This window comes from Humulus lupulus, chromosome 8, assembly GCF_963169125.1.
Source record: "Humulus lupulus chromosome 8, drHumLupu1.1, whole genome shotgun sequence".
NCBI lineage: Eukaryota > Viridiplantae > Streptophyta > Magnoliopsida > Rosales > Cannabaceae > Humulus > Humulus lupulus.
Genome location: NC_084800.1, coordinates 9751694 through 9777527, shown reverse-complemented (window position 1 = coordinate 9777527; position 25834 = coordinate 9751694). Strand labels below are relative to the sequence as shown.

The following is a 25834-nucleotide window of genomic DNA, read 5'->3' as shown; positions in this document are numbered from 1 at the left end:
CCCGATAAGTCTCCTGGGCCAGATGGAATGACCCCAGCATTTTACCAGAAATTTTGGAGAATTGTGGGTTGCGACGTGGTGAGTTTTGTCAGGAATTTTTTTAATATGGTGTCTCTTCCTGAAGGTATCAATGATACAAATGTCGTTCTTATCCCGAAAAAGAAGAATCCTGAACAATTGGGTGATCTGAGACCGATATCTCTGTGCAATGTCTTGTATAAAGTGGCTTATAAGGTTCTTGCTAATCGCTTGAAACAAGTTCTGGATCAGATTATATCTGACTCATAGAGTGCTTTTATCCCTGGCCGTCTAATAACAGACAATATCATGGTCTCGTTTGAAGTTCTGCACTATCTTAAGAGGAAGCGAAGTGGCAATGATGGGTTTATGGCTCTGAAACTTGATATGAGTAAGGCATATGACCGTGTTGAGTGGCCTTATTTGAAAGTTATTCTCTCACAGATGGGCTTCTCTGAGAAATGGATTAATCTTATTGACTGTTGCTTATCAACTGTTCGTTATAGGGTGGTTTGTGGGAATAGAGAAGTGGGGCCTATTTATCCAGGCAGAGGAATCCGTCAGGGAGACCCTATATCCCCTTATCTATTTCTTATTTGTGCTGAGGGCCTTTCAGCATTGATCAAGCAGTTTGAGGCTAAAGGTTGGTTACATGGGTGTAAGGTGGCGAGAGGAGTTCCTTTGGTTTCCCATATGTTCTTTGCAGATGACAGCTACTTGTATTGTAAGGCTAGTGAACGTGAGGCCGGGAATGTCTTGAATCTTCTGGGGATTTTTGAGAGGGCATCAGGGCAGCAGGTTAATCTCGCTAAATCTTCAGTATTCTTCAGTTCTAATACTAGTTTTGATGTGCGCCAACAAGTTTGTTTATGATGGGGATTCAAGAGGCCGATGCTTACAGTAAGTATTTGGGATTGCCTAATACCATGGGTCGTAATAAATCTGCCCTCTTGGGCTTTCTTAAGGAGAGAATCAGGAGTAGAATTCAGAGTTGGGATGGGAAGCTTTTATCTAGGGCAGGTAAGGAGGTTTTGTTGAAGACTGTTGTTCAAGCTCTTCCAAATTACGCTATGAATGTTTTTCTTCTCCCTTTAGAGGTGTGTAAGGATGTGGAGAGAATGATGAGTAAATTTTGGTGGGGCTCATCTTCTTCATCGCGGAGAGGTATTAGCTGGATGAGTTGGAACAGGATGTGCTATCATAAGCATTGTGGGGGGATGGGTTTTCGAAGCCTGAGGGACTTTAATCTCGCCCTTTTAGGGAAACAAGGGTGGCGACTGTTAGTGAGAGAAAATTCACTTGTTGGCAAGGTGTTCAAGGCTCGTTACTATCCTAGAGGGTCCTTCCTTAGTGCTTCGTTGGGGTCTAATCCGAGTTTCATCTGGCAGAGTATTTTAGAGTCTCAGAGCTTAGTGGCTAAGGCTGCTCGTTGGAGTATAGGAAGCGGTAAACGTATTTCAATTCTGCATGATCCTTGGCTGCCAAACGAGAGTAATCCATGTGTCATTTCTGACCACCCAGGCTTAATTGATAAAAACGTTTGCAATCTGTTCAGAATTGATAGGAAAGAATGGGATTTGGAGGTCCTCTCTGACTTGGTTGTGAGGAGAGATATTGATCTCATTTTAAGCATTCCTTTGAGTGATGATTTTGACGGGGATGCCTGGCAATGGTCAAAGGAAACATCAGGAAACTATTCTGTTCGCTCTGCTTATAAGTTGAGTCAAGAGATAAATGGTAGATGGGCAGCTTCTGACAGTTCTGGCTTTTGGAGGAAATTATGGAATTTGAAGATCCCACCAAAGGCAAAAAATATTCTGTGGTGTGCGACAGTTGGGTGTCTTCCTACTAGTTTGCAATTGCGTTCTCGTCATGTGGATGTGCCACTTCTTTGTTCTGTCTGTAACGCTAGGACGGAATCTATTCTTCATGCTTTGGTGACTTGTAATTTTGCTCATGACTGTTGGGCTAGAGCTAAGGTTGGGGTCCTAGCAGGCCCTTTCTCTGAATTTGGTGATTGGTTGGAATAGGTGTTCTCTAAAGGCAATTCTGAGATCGCTGCAGAAGCAGGAGTTTTCTGCTGGGAGATTTGGAAGGCTAGGAACAATCTAGTTTGGAACCAGAAGAGATCTTCAGTTGAAGAAGTAGTGCTTTCAGCTTCTATATTACTTGATCAATGGTTAGCTGCTCAATCTAATTATTTGGCCCCATCCTTTGCACACTGGCGACAAGGTGATGGTATTGAGCAATGGACTTTACCCCGTTTTGAGATGATCAAGGTGAATGTTGATGCAGCTATTTTTGCTCCTGACGGAAAATTTGGCGTTGGTTGTGTGGCAAGGGATTCTGCGGGGCATCTTATTGAAGCTTTCTCGTCCTTGAAGGTTGGGAGAGTCAAGCCTTTAGAAGCCGAGGCTTTGGGTCTGAAAGAAGCTCTTAGTTGGATTAAGAGACAGTCTTGGCGGTCGTGGTGGTGGAGACAGATTGCTTGAATGTAGTCCAAGCTATTCGTAGTTCAGTAAAAATGGTTTCAGCTTTTGGGTTAATAATTAATGATTGTAAAAACTTGCTTAATGATCTTTGTGATGTTGATCTATTTTTTGTAAAATGGTCTGCCAACAAGGTTGCTCATTATCTTGCTCGAGCGTCTTGTTCTCAAGCTGACTGTATTTTTAGAGGGAGTGATGTTCCTTCTAGTTTGTTGTCCCTCTTGTTGGAGGACTCGTTAAGTTAATAAAGCTTTCCTTTATTTTAAAAAAAAATAATAATAATAATTCTTTTATGTATGAAAATTAAACAAAAATATATAAAATTATATTAATAAAATCTCAAGTTTCAAATTAATAAATTCAAGTTCTATTTTGCAATTTCTTTGTTCAAGTCTAATTTGATTGGTAATTGGTGAAGTTTTGTCAAAGTAATAATCAATGAAGCTCGAGTTTTGGTAGTGTGACGTTTGTCAAGGCCAGAGCCAAAATCAACGAACACAATGACGTGACCAAATATTATAAGAATAGATTTAACTTCACTATGATACAAATTTCTTATTTTAGAACTTAATAAATTTCAATAATATATAGGTCAATACTCGAAAATACAAATCCACCCATGATTTTAGTACGTTTGTCCAAACCTCTAAACAAAACCATGTTGAACAACACAATATATATATATATATATATATATTGGGAACGAATACAACGCATTCTATTTTTTTTATACCGGTGTATTCTGTTTCTATTTCGATACCTTGATAGATATAATCTAAATTTTTTTATATGACGGTGTACATTGTAGGTATTTAGAATATCTTGCAAATTTTTAAAAAATTCTGAATAGTTAACGAAGCCGAAAACAGAGTTCAAACTGTCAAATTTTACACGCGTACACAAAAAAACAGGCATGCGTGTAACAAACAGTTTAGACCCTGTTTCGGTACCATAATTTATTCAGAATTTCTTGAAAATTTGTAAGATGTTTTAGATAGCTATAATGTACACAATCATATAAAAAGATTTAGAATTATAACTATTTAGGTGCCGAAATAGAAAAAGGATATACCGGTATTGCAAAAAAAAGGAGATGCGTTATAGTCACTCCCTATATATATATATTTATCGCATTATCCTTGATACAACAAAATATAATTTCAAATTATAAATTGTACCATATTAAAAAATATAAGCGCAACAATTATAGATAAAATAAATTTATGAGAGTATTAACGACAAGAACATACTTTAAGTCTTTAACTAGCTAGGTTACATATTGAAATTTTATAGTTTAAAAATATACAAGTACCACTTTCACTTAAATAAAATAAAATCAAAATATAATATAAACTTAATAAGTAAATATGATTAAAAAAAGCCCTAACTAGAGCTTGAGAGAAGGGGAGAACCAAGATCATGTGTACAAATATTAGATTAGGGAATTGGTAGAGAATAAAGTCATATAATTAAATAGAGTAGCAAAATGTCTCTTTTATGAAAGGATTTAGAAAAGAGTGGCCTCATATAATAAGATTAAGCAATAATTGTTTTCAATAAATTATAACGAAATAGCACGCAGGCATGCATCTATATGCATATTATATATTAATTATAAAAAATCATACATCAAAATTAAAGAGGTTAGATAAATAAATTAATCAACATAAATAATATAGAAATATGATTTGTTTTAAGGTTAAAATAAAACTTATCATATACATATATTATAAGTGAAAAATATATACCAAGCATAAAATTAATACATGCTAAAAATGCAGAAAAAGAAAACATAAATAAAATATTCATGGTGAACTAGGTGCATACCTCTGTGCAGTGACGGAGCTAAAAATTATTTTCAGAGAGGGCTTGATAATTATTATTTTATTTTTAAAAATTAATTGGTGTGTAATGGTTATTTTACGTTTTTAAAAAAATAATATATAAATATTTTAATTATCAAACAAATGTAAGTGTTAGCTCAATTGTTGAGTGAGCCTTATATTTCCTCATGTGACATGGATTCGAACCCCTAAGATATTTTTCCCTCTTAATCAATATAATTTTAACAAAATAGAAGGATGCACGGTTCGAACTTAGGAACTGGTGAAAGAAGAAACTTACCATTTCACCAAGTAAAATTAATGTTACAATGAACTAAAAAATTTATTTATTAAACTTCAGTGTAGGCTAGAGCCTACACAAATCACCATGTGGCTCTGTCCCTGCCTCTATGGAAAATCGTATGTATCAATAATAAAAAATTGATATTATAAATATGCAAATAAAATAATATAGAAACTTATATTAAACTAGGTATTATACAAGTGAAAAAAAATGTTGAAATTAATTGAGCATCAAACAATAATCAAGAATTGATCAAACATATTCATGTTCAATATTGCACAATAAAATCATCTAATTTAAGGCATCAAACATAATAAGAAAAAGAAGTTTTACATACTTTTGTGATCAAGTCTATGAACCATCATTCTCCATGATTATGCTCATCACATTTCACCCATCTACTCATCAAAGATCAAAGGCGTGCTTGGGGTGTAGATGAACACTACTCTCTTTCTCTCCTTTTCCTCTAAACACCCATTGTCCACACTCACATAATAAAGGTGTAACCCCTTTTATAAAACATAATTGGCTTATTGGGCCTAGATTGTCCTGGCCCAATGGGCTGGCCTAAAGACATTGAGAGTGTGTCCATGGGACCCGAGCGTGTTAGTATATTATGTCCATCCCATTATGGCCCGATGATAATAGCATGCAATACCGATTATATAGTTATCCTTTCAAGCTAATCACGACACTGCGTGAGCAACGTATAATTATCTCAGTCCATGTAAAATATTCTAACAAAAAATGCATATACCTTTCAACATAAATTATACATCATAATTTAATAAAGAAAAGTAAATCATTTTACAATAACCTACCAAAAACATGGCCAATTAATTTGTATTATTTTATTTATCATTTTTTTTACTTTGTTTATGGTGCTGGAGATGAACTGTATATGATCAATGATCGATGTCCATTTTCTAAATATACTCAATTACAACTTATTCCAATGAGAGAAGAAAGTGAGGAGGTTTTGGATTTGTTATATATACAAATCATATATAGGCGCTTCTTCATTTTTTTTCCATGTCGTTTTGTTACCTAGCTATCTAGTATCTACCATTAATTAATAATTACTACCAAAATTAGAAAAACAGTTTCAAACCACAGAGATTAAGTTGTGAATGAATGCATTAACATACTTAATATTATTTATACTATTCTGCCAGCAATTAAATAAGAACTCTAGTCGGGACCACCACCAATATCGGCGGTGGGTGGCCGTCGTCGTCGATGGCCCTTTCAAGAACATCATCGAAGTTGGGGCACTTGAGCGTCGTTATCGCCATAAATAGGGACAAGCAGATTAGCCAATCTCTGGTCAAATGGGCAGTGGATCATCTTTTGCATGGCCACAAGAAATCTCATTGCTTTATTGTTCACGTAATCAATCATGATACTAATTCCAGTAGGTATCCCTGCCCTTTATATAAATTATCTATGTAAGTATGTATGTACGTATGTATAAGTACAAACCCATCTTTTTGGCTTTTCAAGAGCAATAATTATACCGTATATATCACTTAATATATTACGTACGTACCACGTTTGCATGAATATGCACATTAGTCAACGTTTGACTTTCATATTAATATGTATACGTTGAAATATATATATATATATATGAATTTGGTACGCGCAGATACTACTTCGAGCAACAAAGGAGGCCGCTCATCTGACGAGTTGCAACATATCTTTCTTCCATTGCTCGGATATTGTGCTCGAAAAGGGGTAAGTTTACATATCCACACACACACACGTGTGTGAAGTTGGTTTTTCATATATGGTGTATATAATGAGCGTTTCAGGTTACAGCAAAGGAAGTGATCCTTCACGACATTGATGTTCCAAGTACAATCGTTGATTATATTGTTAAGAACGACATTACCAACGTTGTCGTTGGTGCTTCCAATCACAATGCTCTTATAAGGTCTCTCTCTCTCTATGCTTGAATGATTAGTAGTTAAATATGGACTCTACTCTTCCTAACGTTATGGGGTTTTGTTTGAAGGCCTTGAAATCAGTTGGGGCTGTGATTATTACCAGTGTAACTCTACTTATTTGATTCTTTGTCCCTGAACAGGAAATTTAAAGAAGCAGATGTGCCCACTAGCTTACTCAAAACTGCACCACAATTCTGTTCTGTATACGTTATATCAAAAGGGAAACCTTCTACAGTGAGAGCAGCAACTCAAACTAAAACACCCAAAAATAAAGGGTCCAGTTCCAGGTAACATTATCAAAACCAGGCCTTTCTTACTTTCCTTATCACGATCCCACATTCCTGCTTACAATACAGAGTAAATAGGCAAAGTTGAAAACTAAGATCGTCCAAGGATTCTGCTCCATACAGAACCCTGAAAATGCATACTTGTGTCTTAACATGTATTGATTATAATTAATAAGATTGAAACATGATGGCACCAAACAAGTTTATATTGACTTTTGCTTGCTATGCTGAAGTCTTGCAAATCTGATTACTTCTGGCTCCGGACAATTATCTGTGGACAAGAGCAACAGAAGCAAGCCAAACAGCAGGGTTGAAGCATCAACAGTACCAACGAATTTATCCTTGCATGGAAGTGCCCCATCAGTTTCCAGTACTGATTACTCAGGCACACATAGCTTCGATTCAACACTGCATAGTTTCCAATCATCAACCACCTCTAGGAGTTTGGACTCGTTTACAAGCTTGGAGAGTTCAGGAGACTCTTTCATAACACCTGTAAGTGTAGTGTAAATATAATTGTGACATAACACAAGGGCTACAACAACAGACAAGGCTCTAAATATGGTTCAGCCATATAGAACATTTTATCTCTTATTCTATAAGAAGACAGCATTTCATTCATGTTCATGGCATCACTTACATGACAGGATGAATTGGAAGTTGAGATGAGTACATTAAACCTTCAATTAAAGCAAACTATGGATATTTATAACTCACTTCGTGATGAAGCTAAAGAAGCCAAACAAAGGGTATGGTGATATTTAAAGATGATTATTATGTTCAACTACAAATCTAATTATGATTCTAAGAACTTGCACTGCTTGGGGCTTGCAGGCCGATGATGTTCAATTAAAGCCATCGAATGAGCGTAGCCTAGATGAAGCCAAGATGGCAGAAGAGGCTGCAACTGCTTTGGCAGAGTTGGAGAGGCAGAAGACCAAGGTTGCCACTGAAGCGGCTCACATTGCAGAACGGCTGGCAGACATAGAAACTCAGAAGAGAAAGTTTGCTGAAGCAAAAGCCAAACAGGAGGCAGAAGAGACAAACTCTATGCAGGGTGGTGTCCAATATAGGAGATATGGCATAAAAGAGGTCGAATTCGCAACAGATTACTTCAACACTGATCGAAAGATTGGTGAAGGTGGTTATGGACCTGTTTATAAAGGATTTCTTGATCACACCGCTGTTGCTATCAAGATCTTGAGACCAGACATATCTCAAGGGCTAGTCCAGTTCCAGCAAGAGGTAAAGAAAAAAGAAAGGCAGTGTTTTTTTTTTTTTTTTTTTCATATTAAAAAGAAAAAATAAAAACAGCAAAATGCATATTTTACTTGTAGGTTGAGGTTCTGAGCAGCATAAGGCATCCAAACATGGTTCTCCTAGTAGGTGCCTGCCCTGAGTACGGATGCCTTGTCTATGAGTACATGGACAACGGTAGCTTAGACGACAGGTTGTTCTGCAAAGACAACACTCGCCCCATTCCATGGAGAGCTCGCTTCAGAATCGCAGCGGAAATTGCCACTGCTCTTCTCTTCCTTCATCAAAGAAAGCCAGAGCCACTGGTCCACCGTGACCTCAAGCCAGGAAACATCCTCTTAGACCGAAACTATGTAAGCAAAATCAGTGACGTGGGCCTGGCCAAGCTTGTTCCTGCATCCGTAGCTAACAGTGTCACACAATATCACCAGACAGCAGCAGCTGGTACTTTTTGCTACATTGACCCGGAGTATCAACAGACAGGACTATTGGGTGTGAAATCAGATGTGTACTCATTAGGAGTGATGCTTCTACAGATAATCACGGCAAGGCCTCCCATTGGTCTGTCATATCAGGTTGAGGAGTCCATTGAGCAAGGTACTTTTGCTGATGTTCTTGATCCCTTAGTTATGGATTGGCCTGTTGAAGAGGCTATGTCCTTCGCAAAACTGGCTCTGCAGTGCTGTGAGATGAGGAAGAGAGATAGGCCAGACCTTGGTTCGGTCGTGTTGCCAGAGCTGAACCGGTTGCGTAATCTTGGAATGGAGGATGGAAGCAATGACTAGTGATATTAACACTGAAACTGGAAACGCTGACACTCAATGGGAAAAGTTCTCAGAGGAGGCCACAAGGCCTATTTGTCATAACAAGAAAAAGACCAACTGTAAAACTTAAATTCTCGTCATGTGTATTAGTGTGCAAAGTCTGAGATCTTGAGATTAATAATTTGAATGAACATTCTCTCCCAGTTTTTGGTACACCAAGAAACAAAAAAAAAAGACAAATATCTTACAATAACATTAACTTCAAAGCGTATAAACAAAAAGACCTGACAATTATAAAACGACAAAAATTAGACAATCAAGTCAAGAACATAATTTAATACAAGTGAGATCATCCCAAGAAAGAAACAACAACAATACAAATGCGACAACCTCAACAACCAAAAACAAAACGACAACAGCCACGTTGACAATTTGAAAAGCTACAGCAGCAATGAAAATGACTCCTTTTCCTGTTCTAGATAAGACCAAAACATGTACTAAAAAGGACAACAATTTGAAAAGCAACATCTCCTACAAAAGAAAATTTACAGCAAAAGACATACATAAATATGGCGAGCTAGCCTACAATCTTAGTAAATTCAGGCCTGTTGAGTAACTGTTCCCTTCATGAAGTAAGCTAAATCTTCTTCTTAATCTGCCTGGCACAAGAGGTAGATTCTATGCAAACTAATTTCAATTGCACACTCATAGCACTGTGAGGTGAAAACTTATTAATTCATAAGCTGCTTTGTCCGAAATCCATATAAATAAGATAGTCTCAAACAGTTTTTCTTCCAACCTGGCTCACTGAGGGGACAAATAAGTCGTTACTTGATCCACTGGCAAACAGTTACCTAGCCACAGCAGATTGAAGCCTTGAACTGCATTGCCAGTGCTGTAGATCAAACGCTTTTAAATACTGCACGGATCCAACGCCTATGGACAGAGTTTACAATCAAGAATAAGGCAAGAAAAAAAAGGAGGAAAGCAAAACCATTTTTGACAGAAAGTTTTAAGAAAGAAAAAATATTAAACTGGTGAAATCCATCCCTACAGTAGTTACAAGTTAATATTTTTCATACAGAAAGTATCAAGAGCGAGCAAGAATATAGTGCTGAAACAGAATAAGAAATCAAAAATTGCTTTCAACCTATTAGGCATGCATTATGCAGCCAGTATTCTATATGTCTGGCCATGTAAAGAAAATCTAACAACAGCATATCAAGAGTTTGGAAAGTTATACACTGGGAAAAAATATTTAATTATCCTAAGAAGAAAAAACATATAACGAGGAAATACCGATTCATCGTAACATTCCGAGAACGATTGTAAACCTCTCTGCAGTATGTGTTCATATCCACAGTGTGAAAGCCAGCTCTTAGAAACAACGATGACAAAAAATCTTCAGAGAAGTAGAATGAACACTGATAAACATAAATAAACTGTTATTAAATGAGATACACAAAAAATATTGATAGTTATACTGAAAAACCATTTGTCTGGAAGTGCAAAATACTCACAGTACCATCTCCTCGAACATAAAAGTCCTCACCAATCATCCTATCTTTTTTCTGTAACTTGACCTAGGATGTTGAGGATGATTTAAGACCATTGGCTGTTAGTACAATTGTTCAATCAAACGGAGTGGCACATAAGAAATAGACAAAGTTGAAACCCACCAAAAAGATCAAATTCAATTCAATAAACAAAAACAAAAAATTTCTTCTGTACCCTAGTTTCTTCTTTCCTCCCTTTTTTGATATTGTGAGTCAAAACGAAACATAGCTAAGTTATAAGATATCCATTTCCCATTAATCAAATCAGAAACAAAGTAGAGTAGTTTAAAAGCTTACTGGCTGAGAAAACACCTTCAAGTTTTGAAACCAAACAAAAGATTTACTCAATAGATAATCATGACAGAGAGTGCACTGATTGAAATTAATAGGTTATCACATTGCCATTCTTTGATCCTTCTTCTTTTCTTCTTAATGAAGGTGTATTTTTCCCTTTTTCCTCATTTTCTTGCACAGATTAATCATGCATAATTAGAAAGAGACTATCATCTCCAAGAGCAATGAGGGATGTAAATATGCATTAGAACACTCACTTGAGCAAAATCTCCAGCAGCATAATCTCGTAAGAGAACATAACCATTTGGCTGCAAGAGAATAAAAGCCATGTAGCATTTAAATTTTGGGAAAGTATAAACTTACACTCAACAAAGGCAAATATTTGAACCAATATCAGGTACCTTAGTCACTGTTTTGATGTTCTCCAATATCAAAGGCATTTTACTTGGGGAAACTGCAGACAGCATAAAAACCTGTTGATGATCTTTAGTGTTCATATAGGCAGTTTACCCACTCCCTCATACAGGGTAAAGTTTTATATACATTTGCTTGTGAAGAACTACTCAATCTTACCAATGTAACAACATCAACTGAAAAGGGGTCAATTTTCTCACAAAGATCCTCAAGTGTAACATCACAGACAATTGCATTAACCCTGTCTTCTATGAAATTCGCATTTGACTGCACTCATTAGACAGAAAAAAAGGTCATAATTAGCATTCTCGGCCTGTCAATCTGAGAAATAACAGCACACCTCTACATGCAGACTTGGAAAAAAAACGAGGCACTCGATATGCAGATTCAGTAGCACGAAAAATAATGTTAAAAATGAAAACTCATATGTAATGCTTGAGAAAGTAAGATAAACTATAAAATTAAAACAACATTGATGCTTGATAATTGCGATGTTTACGGTCAGTTGGAATGATAGACACACAAGAACATTAACTAAGTATTTGCAATTGTGAGACTAACATGATCATTAGTAACAGAGAAAAGCTACAAACCTTAACAAGCTCAATTGCATGAGGTGAGAGATCACAAGCATGAACATAAAGATTGGGGAATGCAGCCATAAGAGGAAAGAGGGTACTTCCAGACCCGCATCCAACCTGCCATTTTCAAAAATACCAAACTGGACTTCGTTCAAAACAAAAGCAAAATCACAATAAACTAAATTAATGCATAAATTAAGCCAAAAAAAGTAGCGGGTGGGTTCAAATAACTACCTCCAAAACGACCTTTTCATTGGAATAGACTTCATCTTCTGCAAAGTAACATCTCCAATCCTTCTCCAAGTAATGTCTATCCTTGAAGAACTGCAAAAATTTACAGAAATAAGCTGAACCCAGAGGAGAAAAACTGAAGATAAATGTATTTAGAGTGTTAGAGAGAGAGAAAAACTTTGTCTTGGTGGCGTTTGTAGAAGTTGTCCCAGTATTTGGTGGCATTTCTCTGGTAGTGGTCTTCAGGACAGACTTTCTTATGGTCCAAACATTTTAAGGCATTCGGATAAGTGTGACGGCGTGATCGATTGACGGTGGTGATTAATGGAGTTAACTTGGGGAAATTAGAATGAAGAGGCGAGAGCACGGTGGTCGGAGCTAGAGTGGCTCTCATTGTTCCCACCCCTGAATTCTTCGGCGATTCCTTTATATGGACATCTCTTTTTCCAGGAACGTTTAGTTGAAGATATACATCAACGGCTCGATGCAAACTCAAACGTGAATTATGTTGGGTTCCCAACTTTTTTTAAAATGTGATTTAGTTCCAAACTTTATTTTCTCACTTAATTCCCCAAACTTGGCAAATGTGTATTACATTGATTATTTTAACTAGAAAATTATTTACAAAATAAGTAGCAGAAAACGATGACCGGCGGAAAGCAATTTCTAACCAGTTAAACTTTTTGCAATTATCTAGATAATAAATCAATTTTTTGTTTCTGTAAACTATTTTCTAACTAAAATAACTTATGTGATAAGTTTGGAAGCTAAATAATACAAAATAAATTTTAGGAGAGCTAAGTGATACTTTTAGAAAAATAAAAACATCTACTGATATAAACCCATTATGGTGTGTGATTTTTTTAATTATTATTTTATTTATCATTTTAATTATTAAAGAAAAACAGAGCATTTTGGTTTCTAAATAAATTTAAGTTAGTTGCTAAACCTTAAATTTGTCATTTTGATTCTTTTGTCAAAAAAATTGTCTTAGTAGATCAATTAAATAAATAAAGTAAATATATATATAAAAATAACATATTATTAGGAGTAAAGATTATACCACATTTTTATATAATTAATCTCAATCATTCATTGATGTGCTTAAAAATATGTAAAGCTAAAACTAAATTCACATCAATGTGTATAGAAAATGTGTGTAATTTAAGCATATATGTAGTAGGCTAGCTAGTACACCAAAATTAATAATTTAATAAAATTTTATAAAATTTAGAAGTTCTATAAATATATTCCAAAAAATTAAGAGAAAAGTTGAGAACTACTCATTTTTAGGAGTAGTTAACTAAAATTAGAGACTAAATATATTTAGTTGAACTTTACCTATTATCATGAGATTTCTCAAATTATCTTTATTTGAGCACACGATTCTAAGTGTTGTTGTAATGTGTATTATATGTGTCATATTATAGTTAAATTGGAAATACATTCTAATTGTAGTGTGTTTAAGGAGAAAAAAAAAATTATGTAATTGAAGGGGCATAATGGGTACATCAATTAAAAATTTGGATACTAAAATAAAAGTTAAAAACAGAATTAAAGTAGATCATTTAAAATAAGTACAGGATCTAATTTCCACCAAAATTAAGTTTTATTAAATCTTGTAAAACATTTTCTCCTCTTAAAAAATATTTTCTATGATAAAATAAATTTCCAAATAAATTCTTAAGAAACTAAAATTAGAATGTAGGATTTTGTCCAAAAAAAAAAGTAGAACGTAGGATAGAAACCCAAAATTTTGAAAATGTAAATATGTTGTCGCTCTAACTTTAAAACATGCAAAAGCGACATGCCGTTTTGATTTCTATGAAAGCGACCCCGTTTGTCGTTCAACCACCAAAACGACACGTTACATTTTAACTTTTACATTTGTTCAGTGCGCCGCCACAGATGAAGCATCCATCTTCTCCTCTTCAGAATATATACCTATTCTATTCTTATATAATAATTTCCCAAATCAAATTGCGAAAAAAAGTGAAATTAAAAATATTTCTCTTAAATTCCCAAACGCTCTGGTGGATCGCTTTTGCGGTCTCTCTTTCGCGTACCACAAGAAATCTAAAACCCTAGATCAGAAAACGAGCTTCGATTCCTGCCATGGCTGACTCAATCTCTTCCTCCGATCACGACCGAGATCTCCCCAAGCCTCGTCTCTACAACCCCTACCAGGACCTCCAGGTGCCCAGCCGAAACCTCTATCAGCTCCCAACCTCCCCCGAGTTTCTCTTCGTCGAAGAAGCAAGTCGCCAACGTCGATCCTGGGGCGAGAATCTCACCTTCTACACTGGTTGCACTTACCTCGCTGGAGCCGTTGGCGGCGCTGGAACCGGTCTTGTTACCGGAGTCAAATCCTTCGAGTCCAGTGACACCATGAAACTCCGTATCAACCGGATTCTAAATGCGTCGGGTCACTCGGGACGGGTTTGGGGAAACCGATTGGGTGTGATCGGGTTGCTATTTGCGGGTTTGGAGAGCGGTATCGTTACATTGAGGGATACTGACGATGTGTGGAATAGTGTGGCGGCGGGTCTCGGTACCGGTGCGCTGTATAGGGCGGCGAGAGGGGTTAGGTCGGCGGCCGTGGCGGGAGCGGTCGGTGGGGCTTTGGTCGGGGTAGCTTTGACGGCGAAGCAGGCAGTCAAGCGTTATGTGCCTATTTGAGAGGAGGGTTCTTGTGAGTGTAACTCAAATTGTTTGTTTAATCTTCCAATTTTGATCTCTTAGGTAGGCATGGTCCATTGAAAAATTATAAGAATGGACTTCATTCTATGATAATGATAATGTTTTTGAACTGGAATACCTTTATTGTTGAATAGCTCGGCATGGGAGTCGCATGCTTTGATTATAGTTTTGTTTGATTCTATAGTTGGCTCTTCGAATTGTTTCGGATAATGAATAATGGAAATGGATTTGATCTTGTGGATAGTACGTTCTTTCTAATTTTATCTATGGATTAATATTTTGTGGAATCGTAGTGTTTACCAATTGCTTTTGGATGGACTGACTTGATTTGTGGGCATTTCTTTTTAGATGTGTTCTCAAAATTACATGACAGCATGAGTTTTTTGTTTGTTAAATAATTGATCATATAGTTGGAGAGCAATAGACTACCTATTTGTTGAAAATATGTACTCTTGTATGATGTTTCTGCTGTTATATTCTTACTGAGATTGTTCTGCTCTGTTAGTACTAAGTTTCCAATTCATAATGCTAGTAAGTGTTCTCTAGTGTTAAATCTTGTATAGATGTCTATAACACTACATTGATCAAGCTTTAGGATGAAAACTTTGTCAGGAAGAGAGTTCTCATGGTTAGTTTCTTGCTTTAATAAGGTTTTTGTTTCATTTCTGAAACTTTAGGGTCATTTATTGGCATTTAAGCCTCTCTCTTTTTTTTTTAACAGAAACTTATCTGTATGTTAAGTATAATGAGATCATAAGTCTACTATTAAAAAAACTAAAAACAGCATAAAACCAAGTCTCTAAATAAAATTGAGAAAAGTTCGTTAAAAAACTTATTAGGAATAACAAACTTTGGGTTGACATGAACTATACCTTATGTTTCAAATTCGATTATAAAATCTTCAATTGAAAAGGGATATTTGAAATTTGTTATGTACATGTATTCTTTTCTAACTGATTGTTCCTAACTTGTAATGCTAAAACATTTTTCATCAGCCCTGCAACCTAGAAACTCCTGGTCAATGGTTATTTGGTCAGTTAACTTGTAAGTGCTAGATTATCAAATAGACCAATTATCAAATGACTTGGTCTAGCCTAATCAAGGGGTCTGGTGGGTTCATATCAGACTGCTTCCTTCTGCTTCAGTTTAGGAGTTAATACTAGCTGATGCTTATTTGAATTTGTATGTAGTACAGCCCTGATTCCATGAACAAACATATTCTTCGGGGGAGTAGTTTTGTAGTTACCTTACTCTATTATTCCTTATCAATCATAGCACGAAAAAAGAGATATTCAATAAATAATATTAGGTCTTGGGATCCCCTTTTTGAACTGCAAAATATTGTCATGGTTAGGAATCTGATAATGAGTGAACATAACATTAGTGACATCTTTAGTATGTGTTTTGTTATGGCATTCAGAGCATCAAAGCTGTGGAGTGTCGCATGTCTTTGAAGTCAGTCAGTCACTGTCAAAAGGGCCGATGTCCAAGGTTGATGATCCCTACTCTTGTTTTGGAACCTGCTCAGCTCGGTTGAGCAGAATGTTGAAAGATAGCAAGTGAACAATTTCATTGGCCGTTATGTCTGTCAAAAAACTTATTCAAGAAGTAAATATATTCTCCTACATAACTAACATTGTCAGATATTAGGAATTAAAATTAATAAACTAAGAAAGTAAAATAAAATGTTTGTTATGTAACTTTCAGGAAACTAAATTGTTTTGTTAGGTCGAATGGTCAGGTCATAGTTTGCTCTCATGAGGTCAAGATTAAATTCCTTGAGGTTTTGGCAACAATTTGCTATTGTTTTCAGCCTCTGAAAGATTGTAGGGTTCGAGAAATAAAATGAACTCGAAAAGGGGGGAAATAGTTTATTTTCAAACTTATTTTATGATTCTTTAGGATGGTCATGCTATTGTTAGAGATAGAGCTCAGTGGAAGGTTAGGTAGGTGGTGGATGATGTTCTTCAACTATAGAGCTCAGTGGAAGGTTAGGTGATCGATTTTGAGCCTCAAAGTTAGGATGATGTTCATAGTGATGAATGTCAACATCTATTTCTTCCACATTTGGAAAAGTGTTGCATTCATTAAAATGCATCAAATCCTTACTTTGAGGAAGACTTTGATTCTCAAGTTCTCAAACTGTGAACTTTCAATGTAGCAACTTAATTTGTGTTGCACGTTTTTGAATAGTCCTGGTGATAGTATTCAAATATTCGTATTCACAAGCCAGCTTCTAGGACGGATCCTTCTAATTTTTTTATCAATTTACCTATTACTTTTTATTTACATTTTTATCTTTCGTTTGGGAATTTATAATAGTTTTAGCTTTTCTTATTTATAACTGGTGTCAAATTTCTGAGGATTTATCCATTGCATTATTGTTTGATTAATTGAAAATCCAGTGTCAAATTTCTTGTGCGTTAGTTTTATGTCTCGCATCAACTATCTGGTGAAAATATGCTCTGTTTCATCGTAATATTATTACTATTTTAAGTTTGTTAACAAGAGTGGTCTTTGTATATCTCAAGACCCTTTTTTTGGAAAGGTGAAAATACAGGAAGCCCTGTGTTTTTTCTATCTTCTCATCTACATCCTTTCGCACCTACCAAACAACACATCATCCCACATTTCTCTTTCCTCGCTACCACAACAAAGCCCTTATTAGTGTTGTGGCATTACTAAGTAATCAAGTACCAACTTTCGATTGCATGTATTAGAGGCCTGTAATTGTAACAGAAAAACAAAATTTTCCAAATATTCACATTGATCCCAGAGAATGAATGCGGGACAAAATCAAGTGTCTGCTCATATACAAGGGGGTTCAGCACTCTAAATGAGCAAAATTCAAAGCCTCGATCAACCCCAATTATTGCAAAAAAAAAAAAAGCGAAGCTTAAACAGATACTACCCAAGGAAGAAATTTTATCGCCAATGCAAAATTAGTCAAATCTCATTTGGAACTCGGAGATGAACATATGGGACTCCATTTAAATCCCTCGTTAATTTATGCAGGAAATTGGAAAGAAAAAAAATTGGTAGAGAAGATCAGCCCTCGTCTTTAGAGCAACATTGACTCGGGGTTCTCAATGTAGCCTTTGAATGCTTTCAGCCACTCTGCACCAACCGCACCTGTAAAAGAAAATACACAGTATCAAAAAATTATTTACTTCGTAAACGTAAAAAGAGCAGGTCCTGTCCTGGAACTGCTTGAAAGACTTACCATCAATAACGCGATGATCGCAACTTAACGTTGAAGACATGAAGGAAGCAAACTTGTATTGCTCGGGCCCGGAACTAGGCACAACTCTCTTCTCAGCTGCGCTCAAACAAGAAGGGCAAAAACTCAAATCCAAGAAGAAAATATCAACTCTAAACTATGTATAGGCAATGTTGAGCGTTGAGCATACCAGATCCAATTGCAAGAATGCCTGATTGAGGAGGGTTGATGATGGCACAGAATTGCTTGATGCCGAAGGGGCCTCCCAAATTTGAGACTGTAAATGTACCTCCCTGCACAAGAGGATAAATACCATACATGTAAATTGATGTAATCACAACTATTGCATGGAAGTTGCAAACGAGGATTCCAGGTCGAATATTCTTCTTACCTCGTAGTCTGCAGGTTTTAGACCGCCTTCTTTTGCTTTTTGAGCCAACTGCTTGACCTCATCAGCTATCGTGGACAAACCTTTCTTGTCCGCATCCTGCAAATTAAATGTTGCGGCTAGTGTGACTTAAACTATTATTGAAAGAAAAAAAACGAAATGTAACAGAGCCAACTCTCCAACTCACCCGGATAACAGGGGTAAAAAGACCTTTTTCTGTCTGCACTGCAACATTGATATTCACATTATGAAACCTAAAACAAAGAGAAGGAATAAGGTTTTGTTGAAACATGATATGAAAGCTCAACATTTTTCATATAATTCTATGCTTACTGGCGGATGTATTCGTCTGTCCATGAACTATTGCATTGAGGAACTTTACGAAGGGCCAAAGCAGCAGCCTGCAACAATAGTTATACAGGAGTTAAATCTGAAGAATAAATGAAGACAATTGATACTTAAACAACTGACATTTAAAAACTCATTACTTAGCCAGGAAAGGAAGAAAAGAAAAGGGAAAAAAGGTCTTGTTGGCAGTGACTCAGGAATAAAGTTTCAAAAGGTATTGTGTTAGAAATTACAGCAGATTCAGTTTTGACCAGAGATGTTAATCTCAAATAAGTACAGGCATGCGATGAGTTATTATTAAAATAAATGATTCGCAGTAGAAGGATAACATGAGTCAACCAAGCAATCACTAGTTTTGTTTTATTATCACTTTACTCCTCTACCCATTGATCTGCTTCAAATTAGCTCAAAATTTATTGATATTTGATTAGAGCAAAATTTCACACTAATTAGTTGCCTAAAAGATAATGTTACAAAAGTAAAAGGAAAAACCCAATACCTTTAGTACAAGGTCATTAACAGATATCCGCTTCCCACCTGATGCTTCTTGTAATGCATTGAGATGCCCACGTAACCTGCAAGCAAAGTAGCCATTTATTAAGCACAAGATATTTAATCACATCTTAACTTCGGAAGAATAAAAGTTAATGCGGAATAGTTTGCTTACTCCATAAGTTTATCAACACATGAATCTACTGTCAAATAATAATGAGGAATAGTTTGCTTTGCAAATAATAACCGTGAAGCTGTGACCTGTCAAAATCATATCAGAGAATAGGTTCAGAAATGTAAACTTGGAAAGGGTGAGAAAAAAATTACATTATTTTAAAGGTAAATAAACAATATGCTAAAAGAAATTCAAGTGTATTGAAGACCTTAAATTCCCAGTTGACAATTCTACCATTAAAATAAAATGATGGCGATGATAAAATTCTAATTCTGCTATTGAAATATGATAAAAATAAGAAATATGGTCCATATAGGATAGACAGCATAAGGGAATCCAACCATCCCAGACAGAAAATTAGATTACACCACAATAGTGAGAATAAATATATGTTTATAAAGTACCTTTCTTATTTGGGAATGAGGAATGTCAGTGTAATCTAATTCTGCAGGTGCTGCATGTTTAGCCTTGGCAGGCGCCTCTTTGCTGTGAGAAGCTGCATCATCGGAGAAAAATGGTATAAATAAAATCTGGCATTTATCTAAATTCACTATTCAAAGAGCATCAGATGATAACTTTAGAAAATTTGAAGAGAGAAAACAATGTACGTCATACAATTAGGAGAATAAACAGATAATAACTAACAAAATAAAGATCAATCATGGTTAAAAAAGACATAATTAATACCTAAGTAATCCTCAATATCAGCTTTGACAATGCGTCCATCAGGACCTGTTCCTTTGATACTTGAAAGTGGCACCTAGAATAACGCAAACAAGGCACCAGTCATGTACGAGTGGCATATATAACTGTTTACGATTGATATGTAACAAAAATCAGTCATTAACATTTCACATATCATACTTTATTTTCTTCAGCCAAATTTCTTGCAAGAGGACTGGCAAAAACACGATCTTCGGCAGAAGATTCACTAGGCTTTGAAACTTTAGGCTCAGGAGAAGTAACTGGTTCTTTAGCCACCTCTTTCTGGGGTGGAGTGGAGACAGATGGTTCACTATCTGCAGCAGAACTGGCATCTGGTGCTGAAGGGGTATAATCTTTAAACTTAGAAATGTCCTCCTCATCTTCCACAGTTATAGCAATCACCTATGAGCAAGAATGAATGTCAAGTAGAGGCAACTACAAATAAACTGTTTTCTCCAAGAAATTTTTTATAAATATCTGCCAAGGTTGTGAAGCTGACTTTGTCTGATATAGTCTAATTCACTGGCCTTCTAAAACATCAACTGACCACACAAGAAAAGAAAGATAAATATATTAAATATTCACGCATGCTCCCTACAGCCAAATATGATTAATACCTCTCCAACTTGAATTTCTTTGGCCCCATCACCGCGTACTATCTTGGCAAGATAACCTTCTTCCATGCATTCCAGCTCAACTGTGGCTTTATCCTACAGAAAATTTGAATCAATGTAGAGTAATATGTAAGCTAACTGTTGAATCCGCATTTCAGCAAATGATAAAAAGAGAGAGAAAAAATACCAGACACAACTTACAGTTTCAACTTCACAAAGTACTTCACCTGGAGAAACTTTCTCACCCTCCTTCTTTAACCACCTTGCTATATTACCCTGCAGACCATAAAAGTAGTACTTATAAGGACAAAATGAAGATCATAAATTAATAAGTAGCAAAAAGCAACAGATAGATAAAAACCTCTGTCATTGTAGGTGAAAGAGAAGGCATTCCTATCTCTAGGTGAGGAGGAAGGCCTGAAAGATATTAAAAATATTGATAAGTTGATTCTTCACATAATACATAATATTTAACATGAGCAGATCGAACTTAACAATAAACCACTGGTTTTTGATGATGGTGTAGAGATTTCTCTTAACAAATTTAAATCTAAAAGATGGGTTTATCAATGAAAGTTAAGACAAATTTACTTGTTCATGACCAAAGTTAGAGGATAATTTGACAAAGAAAACATCATTATAACTTTAAAACATAGGTTGCGTTCCCTTGGTCTTAGATCCAGAACACAGGAAAAGAAAAAAGAGAAGAAAATCTTGGATAAGTACCAGATGATGAAAAGCCTCTCCTCAATGGCACCTGTGAACTGCTAAATAAATAAATCAGTATTAAGGCATGGAGAAGGGAGAAAGAAAGGGGGGAAAAAAACTCAGACAGCATACACTGAAAGTGGTTTGTTTAATCCCAATCCAGCAATTGAACTTCCACCTTTCACTGTGGTTGTAGAGAAATCCCTACCCTTAGAGGTACCAAACAATGACTTCTACAAGACAGAAGATACACTTTGTGAGCTGATTCAAATTGTTACTGTCATTTATGAACAATGATTTAAAAGATATAGCATAGATCACATAAAAGGATTTTATTAAAAAAAATCCAATAGAGACTACAACCACTGCGAATAGTTTTCCTACTAATGCCACTAAAACAGCACTTACAGTGTTACTAATGAAAGATTTAGTAACTCCATCTCCTTCTGAAACCACATAACCAAGGCAATGAAACCTCCGTATCTCTGAGATTAAAACAAAAACCAAGTATGAATAAGCAAGTCAATATTTTAAAAGCATTCAATGTAAAAGCAACGAAGCCAATCATTTTCCAGCATGAACTTCTTCGAAAACAGAACAGAGAACCCAGCATGATCTCATTTCCATCCTCAGCTTGTGCATAACAACATTTACACAGTCGATTAACCGGGATGAAACTTATCTTAATACTCATCATAAACATTGAAAAATGATAATCAACGTTTAAAAACAAGAAAGCATACCATTTCTTTTACCGACAGAAGGTTGACCACTGAGCGAAAAGCAACGAACCAGGAGAGCTTGCTCATGCCGCAGCAAGTTTGGGGCATTTCTTAACTGCTATCACAATAAATGTACAGAATCAATATTTTTTAAAAATACAAATAGAATCATACCGCCAAGAAACATTCAAAAAATCCTGTTCCAAGAAACATAATTCAAATAATAGTATAATACACGCCTAAACATTAATAATTCAGCAAGTGACAGTTCAACTGTAAGTGACTATATGTACATGTGCCATACAAAAACATACAGAAACAAAAGGCAATATCACTAAATTTCAGCATAATCTCATAATCAAGGAAACAAACCCACGTCTATTGTTCTAACTGATGATCTTTTTATGCAGACAACAATTTATCTAAAACACACACATTACAATTTAACACAAAAATGAACGTTGAAGTAAATATAATACAATTTTCAAAATCCAGAAAAATAAAATAATCGGTTTAAGATTCAAATTTGGTCCATCCTAATCTACCCAGCAAAAAAAATAAAAGTGGGGACAAAACCCAAAAACAAGTAAGCTCCAAGAAAAACAAACATTTCAATACAAAAGTACGAATCCAGCATCAGAAGCAATAAAATTACAACCAAGACAGACAACAATTAAATCCACAATCGACAAACCAATACGAAAAAGAGATACCTTTTTAGAGTGACTGATAATACGGGAAGCCATATTTCGTATAGTAGAGATCAAAATAAACTCAATTGAAGCTCAAAAATGGATTCGGAGATAAGATTAGTAAGAATTGTCTGGTTTGACAGGGGAAGGTTTAGACCTTTTTTTTAGGGTTCACTGATCCATACAGAATCACAGATCGCGCACTGAATTGATTGTTCTTCCTTTCTATTTAAAATAAGAAGAAGAAAAAAATATTATGATATTGAATGAAGGAGAAAGGGAAAGAGAGAGAAAGAAGAGATGTGAGAGAGAGGGGGAGAATTGGGCTGGGCTGGGCTTTATTTGGGCCACGCCTACCTTTTTGGATTTTGACCAAACTACAGCATATTAGTAAGTAGGTAGCCTCGTATGCCTACCAACTTTTTTTTTTTTCTATTTATATTTCTTAAGAAGGAAAAATCATTCTTTTGTTTTTCATTTTATAGACTAAAGAAAAGGATCAGTACTCTCCATGGTGTGTTCAGATACATGTCTAAGCTTTCTTGTTTGATATCAAGAGGAAATTCATTAGCACCAACTTCCAGCTTGATGATCATGCGAAGTAAAAACAAAAACAAAAAAACTTCCAGTTAAATGATATTTAGACAAATGCCAAATCTGATTTTATTTACATGCTGATTTTTTATTTATCTATTTTATGGAATATTCTTAATTTATTTATAGAAATTGATCAATTTTCTCTGCTCACCATGTACTTGTGCATTATATTTCTTTTATATAAAAAAATGTATAGATAACGGAATTTTTTTATTAATTTTAATAGAATATTTAAATGAATATATTTTTAAAATATATATTTATTAATTATATTAATATAAATTTAAATATTATAAAATATTATTATTATAATAATATATAATACAATATTAGATATTTAATAATTATATTAATATATATTTAAATATTATAAAATATTATTATGATAATAATATAATCCAAATTTTTTTACTAATTATATTAATATGAATTCAAATATTATAAAATATTGTCGTTATAACAATATTTAATACAATATTAATATAAATTTAAATATTATTGTTGAGTGTCTTTTTCGCTATCAACTTTAAATAAATAAAATTTGAAAGAAAATAAAAATGACATAGAATTTTACGTAATTCAAGTTATGAAATAACCCTAGTTCACGAGTCCATTGTATTGAGATGCTTGAAGCTTGACCAGCTTGAGAGGTCAAGTTTCAATTGAGGTTTTTGGCAGTGTATATGTTGCTCAAATTACACAATCGTCGAACCCCCTACAATGGGGTATCCCTGCCCTATTTATAGTGGCTGGGACAATTAAGTGGGACTTTAATAATTATTATCCCTCGTAGTGATGGGATCTTAGTCCAAATTATTACAATTATTGTGATAATAAACTAGAAGGCTTGTACATATCGCACGAGGCAATTTACAAGGTATTAGCCCATCACTTTTTGGGAGGACACGTTGCTCACAATGTCAGAGAGTGGCTACACAACTTCTCATGTCAGGCGACACATTGGGTTATGCTATTTGTCTCGAGTACGGGAACGAAACCACAACATGTGGGGCGTGTCACTTGTCAGGAAGTTGTTGGTGGTCCCAAGATGTTGTGTTTGATAAATGGCATTGTTCTTTGGGGGCGGAGAATCATCATGCTATAACTCTTCAGCTAAGAGGCTAAAGAATACCTAGCAGGATCTAAGGAAGCCTTCTCCAGGGCTGGGGCATGTTAAATAACCTCCCAAGTACCATGAACACTCAACAAGTGCCACGTGTCGTCTTGACAAAAACATGGACAACAATAATAAAATATCATTATAATAATAATAATAATAATAATATATAATACATAATCTTAATTTTTATAAAAAAAATAATCATTTATGCGTAAAAAAATTATCATATTATATATATTTAAAAAAAAATCATAAATAATGGTTTGGTTTAAAAAGCACAATAAAATAAAATGAATTAATGTACAAAATTGATATGTTTATGTTATTATTTTATCTATAATGTTATTTATTTATTTAAAATTTATTTGATAATAATACAAATTTATTAAAAATAATTAATAAATTCTATAAATATAAATAATCAAACGTGCATTTGTATCTAATATATAATAGGGCTTTTTTCATTAATATATATATACAAAAGTTTTAATGCAAAAATACGGTAATTAAAGAATTCATTCATTAATATATTTATTTAAGATGTTTTGCAAAAATACGATTTGCACAATAGTACGCCTTTGAAGTAAGTATTACAACCAATGTGAATCTTGGTCTAATTTGAAAGTGAATAAGGCATAGTCAAACATGGGTATATGTAGTATGTTTTGTTATTTTTTTTTTTTTTAGATTCCATGCCACATGAGTACCATGTATAGAACTTTATGTTCATTTATATATATATATATAGACTAAATCATATATATATATAATCATAAATTATGGGTGTTGTACAGGTAAAATTATGTGGGTATATGTTCAACACGTGGAGTAGCTGCATTTATAAAAAAAAAAAAGTATATAGTATGTTGTTGACCCAAGATTTGGCCAACTGACACGGAGTCAAAATGTGATTGATATGAATGAATGTATAGAGAAGAATGTATGGAAAAAACAGTAAATCACACAAGAATTTTTATAGTGGTTCGGCCCCAGGATCTGGTAATGACCTACGTCCACTTAGACTGATATTGATATAAGAATCAGAAGAGTGATCAAAGAACTAGAGTTCAATGAGTTTCACTAACCTCTGAAGAACAATACAAGTTTACTAGGAGAATTATTATAGTTTCAAGTGATTCAAAAGCCAAAAATCCCTCCCTTGAGCTATCTCTTGCTATTTATAGGCTCAAGGGGGATTACAAAAGATTGTTACAGATATTCTCCCCTGAATAATCGGGTACTCAGGAGATTGAGTGAGATAAATTCGGGATTACAAAGATCTTCCCATTAATGTTGCCGTGTATGCGGAATCACCGACCAGCCTGGTCGCAGGTAGGACTCGGCTGTTTACTACCTTCAGCACATCTTTTGGTCGATACTCTAGCC

General features: G+C 34.9%; 4 protein-coding genes across 11 annotated transcripts; 2 read left to right on the top strand and 2 right to left on the bottom strand.

Moving 5' to 3' along the window:
• Positions 1–5873: 5873 nt before the first annotated feature.
• On the top strand, positions 5874–8912 carry LOC133794992 (U-box domain-containing protein 51-like). Its single transcript, XM_062232445.1, has 8 exons — positions 5874–6048; positions 6283–6371; positions 6449–6570; positions 6724–6870; positions 7104–7365; positions 7518–7619; positions 7705–8115; positions 8208–8912. Exons 1-8 carry the CDS (start codon positions 5874–5876, stop codon positions 8910–8912), a joined length of 2013 nt encoding a protein of 670 aa, XP_062088429.1.
• Positions 8913–9059: 147 nt separating this feature from the next.
• On the bottom strand, positions 9060–12479 carry LOC133794504 (tRNA N(3)-methylcytidine methyltransferase trm141-like). Its single transcript, XM_062231752.1, has 9 exons — positions 12146–12479; positions 11971–12060; positions 11749–11853; positions 11315–11422; positions 11143–11214; positions 10999–11049; positions 10412–10474; positions 10191–10315; positions 9060–9827 (listed from the first exon to the last, which is right to left on the bottom strand). Exons 1-9 carry the CDS (start codon positions 12359–12361, stop codon positions 9794–9796), a joined length of 864 nt encoding a protein of 287 aa, XP_062087736.1. The 5' UTR covers positions 12362–12479; the 3' UTR covers positions 9060–9793.
• A 1417-nt stretch (positions 12480–13896) lies between these two features.
• On the top strand, positions 13897–14910 carry LOC133794503 (mitochondrial import inner membrane translocase subunit TIM23-2-like). Its single transcript, XM_062231751.1, has one exon. The coding sequence runs from the start codon at positions 14083–14085 to the stop codon at positions 14644–14646; it is 564 nt and encodes a 187-aa protein (XP_062087735.1). The 5' UTR covers positions 13897–14082; the 3' UTR covers positions 14647–14910.
• A 2487-nt stretch (positions 14911–17397) lies between these two features.
• Positions 17398–23011, bottom strand: LOC133794502 (dihydrolipoyllysine-residue acetyltransferase component 2 of pyruvate dehydrogenase complex, mitochondrial). 8 transcript variants are annotated; one of them, XM_062231746.1, is made up of 19 exons: positions 22753–23011; positions 22061–22157; positions 21726–21802; positions 21450–21547; positions 21336–21376; positions 20971–21026; positions 20811–20885; positions 20613–20705; positions 20155–20397; positions 19978–20050; positions 19695–19786; positions 19291–19376; positions 19123–19198; positions 18609–18676; positions 18463–18529; positions 18279–18374; positions 18078–18180; positions 17891–17986; positions 17398–17799 (listed from the first exon to the last, which is right to left on the bottom strand). In XM_062231746.1, the coding sequence occupies exons 1-19, from the start codon at positions 22783–22785 to the stop codon at positions 17729–17731; spliced, it is 1641 nt and encodes a 546-aa protein (XP_062087730.1). In that variant the 5' UTR covers positions 22786–23011; the 3' UTR covers positions 17398–17728. The 8 variants fall into 8 exon arrangements, with proteins under 8 accessions (XP_062087730.1, XP_062087733.1, XP_062087727.1 ...); XM_062231749.1 differs by having other exon boundaries at positions 21450–21550; positions 22073–22157; XM_062231743.1 differs by having other exon boundaries at positions 21450–21550; positions 22753–23010.
• Positions 23012–25834: the final 2823 nt, after the last annotated feature.

Bases quoted from the DNA above. Each gene is read 5' to 3' on its own strand.
- LOC133794992 (XM_062232445.1), top strand. From the start codon at position 5,874: ATGGCCCTTTCAAGAACATCATCGAAGTTGGGGCACTTGAGCGTCGTT. The intron at 6,049-6,282 runs GTAGGTATCCCT...TGGTACGCGCAG, and splicing joins CAATCATGATACTAATTCCA to ATACTACTTCGAGCAACAAA. The intron at 7,620-7,704 runs GTATGGTGATAT...TGGGGCTTGCAG, and splicing joins CTAAAGAAGCCAAACAAAGG to GCCGATGATGTTCAATTAAA.
- LOC133794503 (XM_062231751.1), top strand. From the start codon at position 14,083: ATGGCTGACTCAATCTCTTCCTCCGATCACGACCGAGATCTCCCCAAG.
- LOC133794504 (XM_062231752.1), bottom strand. From the start codon at position 12,361: ATGAGAGCCACTCTAGCTCCGACCACCGTGCTCTCGCCTCTTCATTCT. The intron at 11,854-11,970 runs GTAGTTATTTGA...TGAAAATGGCAG, and splicing joins ATGAAAAGGTCGTTTTGGAG to GTTGGATGCGGGTCTGGAAG. The intron at 11,215-11,314 runs GTAAGATTGAGT...GATCATCAACAG, and splicing joins CAGTTGATGTTGTTACATTG to GTTTTTATGCTGTCTGCAGT.
- LOC133794502 (XM_062231743.1), bottom strand. From the start codon at position 22,785: ATGGCTTCCCGTATTATCAGTCACTCTAAAAAG. The intron at 17,987-18,077 runs GTATGCTCAACG...GTTTGAGCGCAG, and splicing joins CATTCTTGCAATTGGATCTG to CTGAGAAGAGAGTTGTGCCT. The intron at 17,800-17,890 runs GTAAGTCTTTCA...TTTCTTTTACAG, and splicing joins CGATCATCGCGTTATTGATG to GTGCGGTTGGTGCAGAGTGG.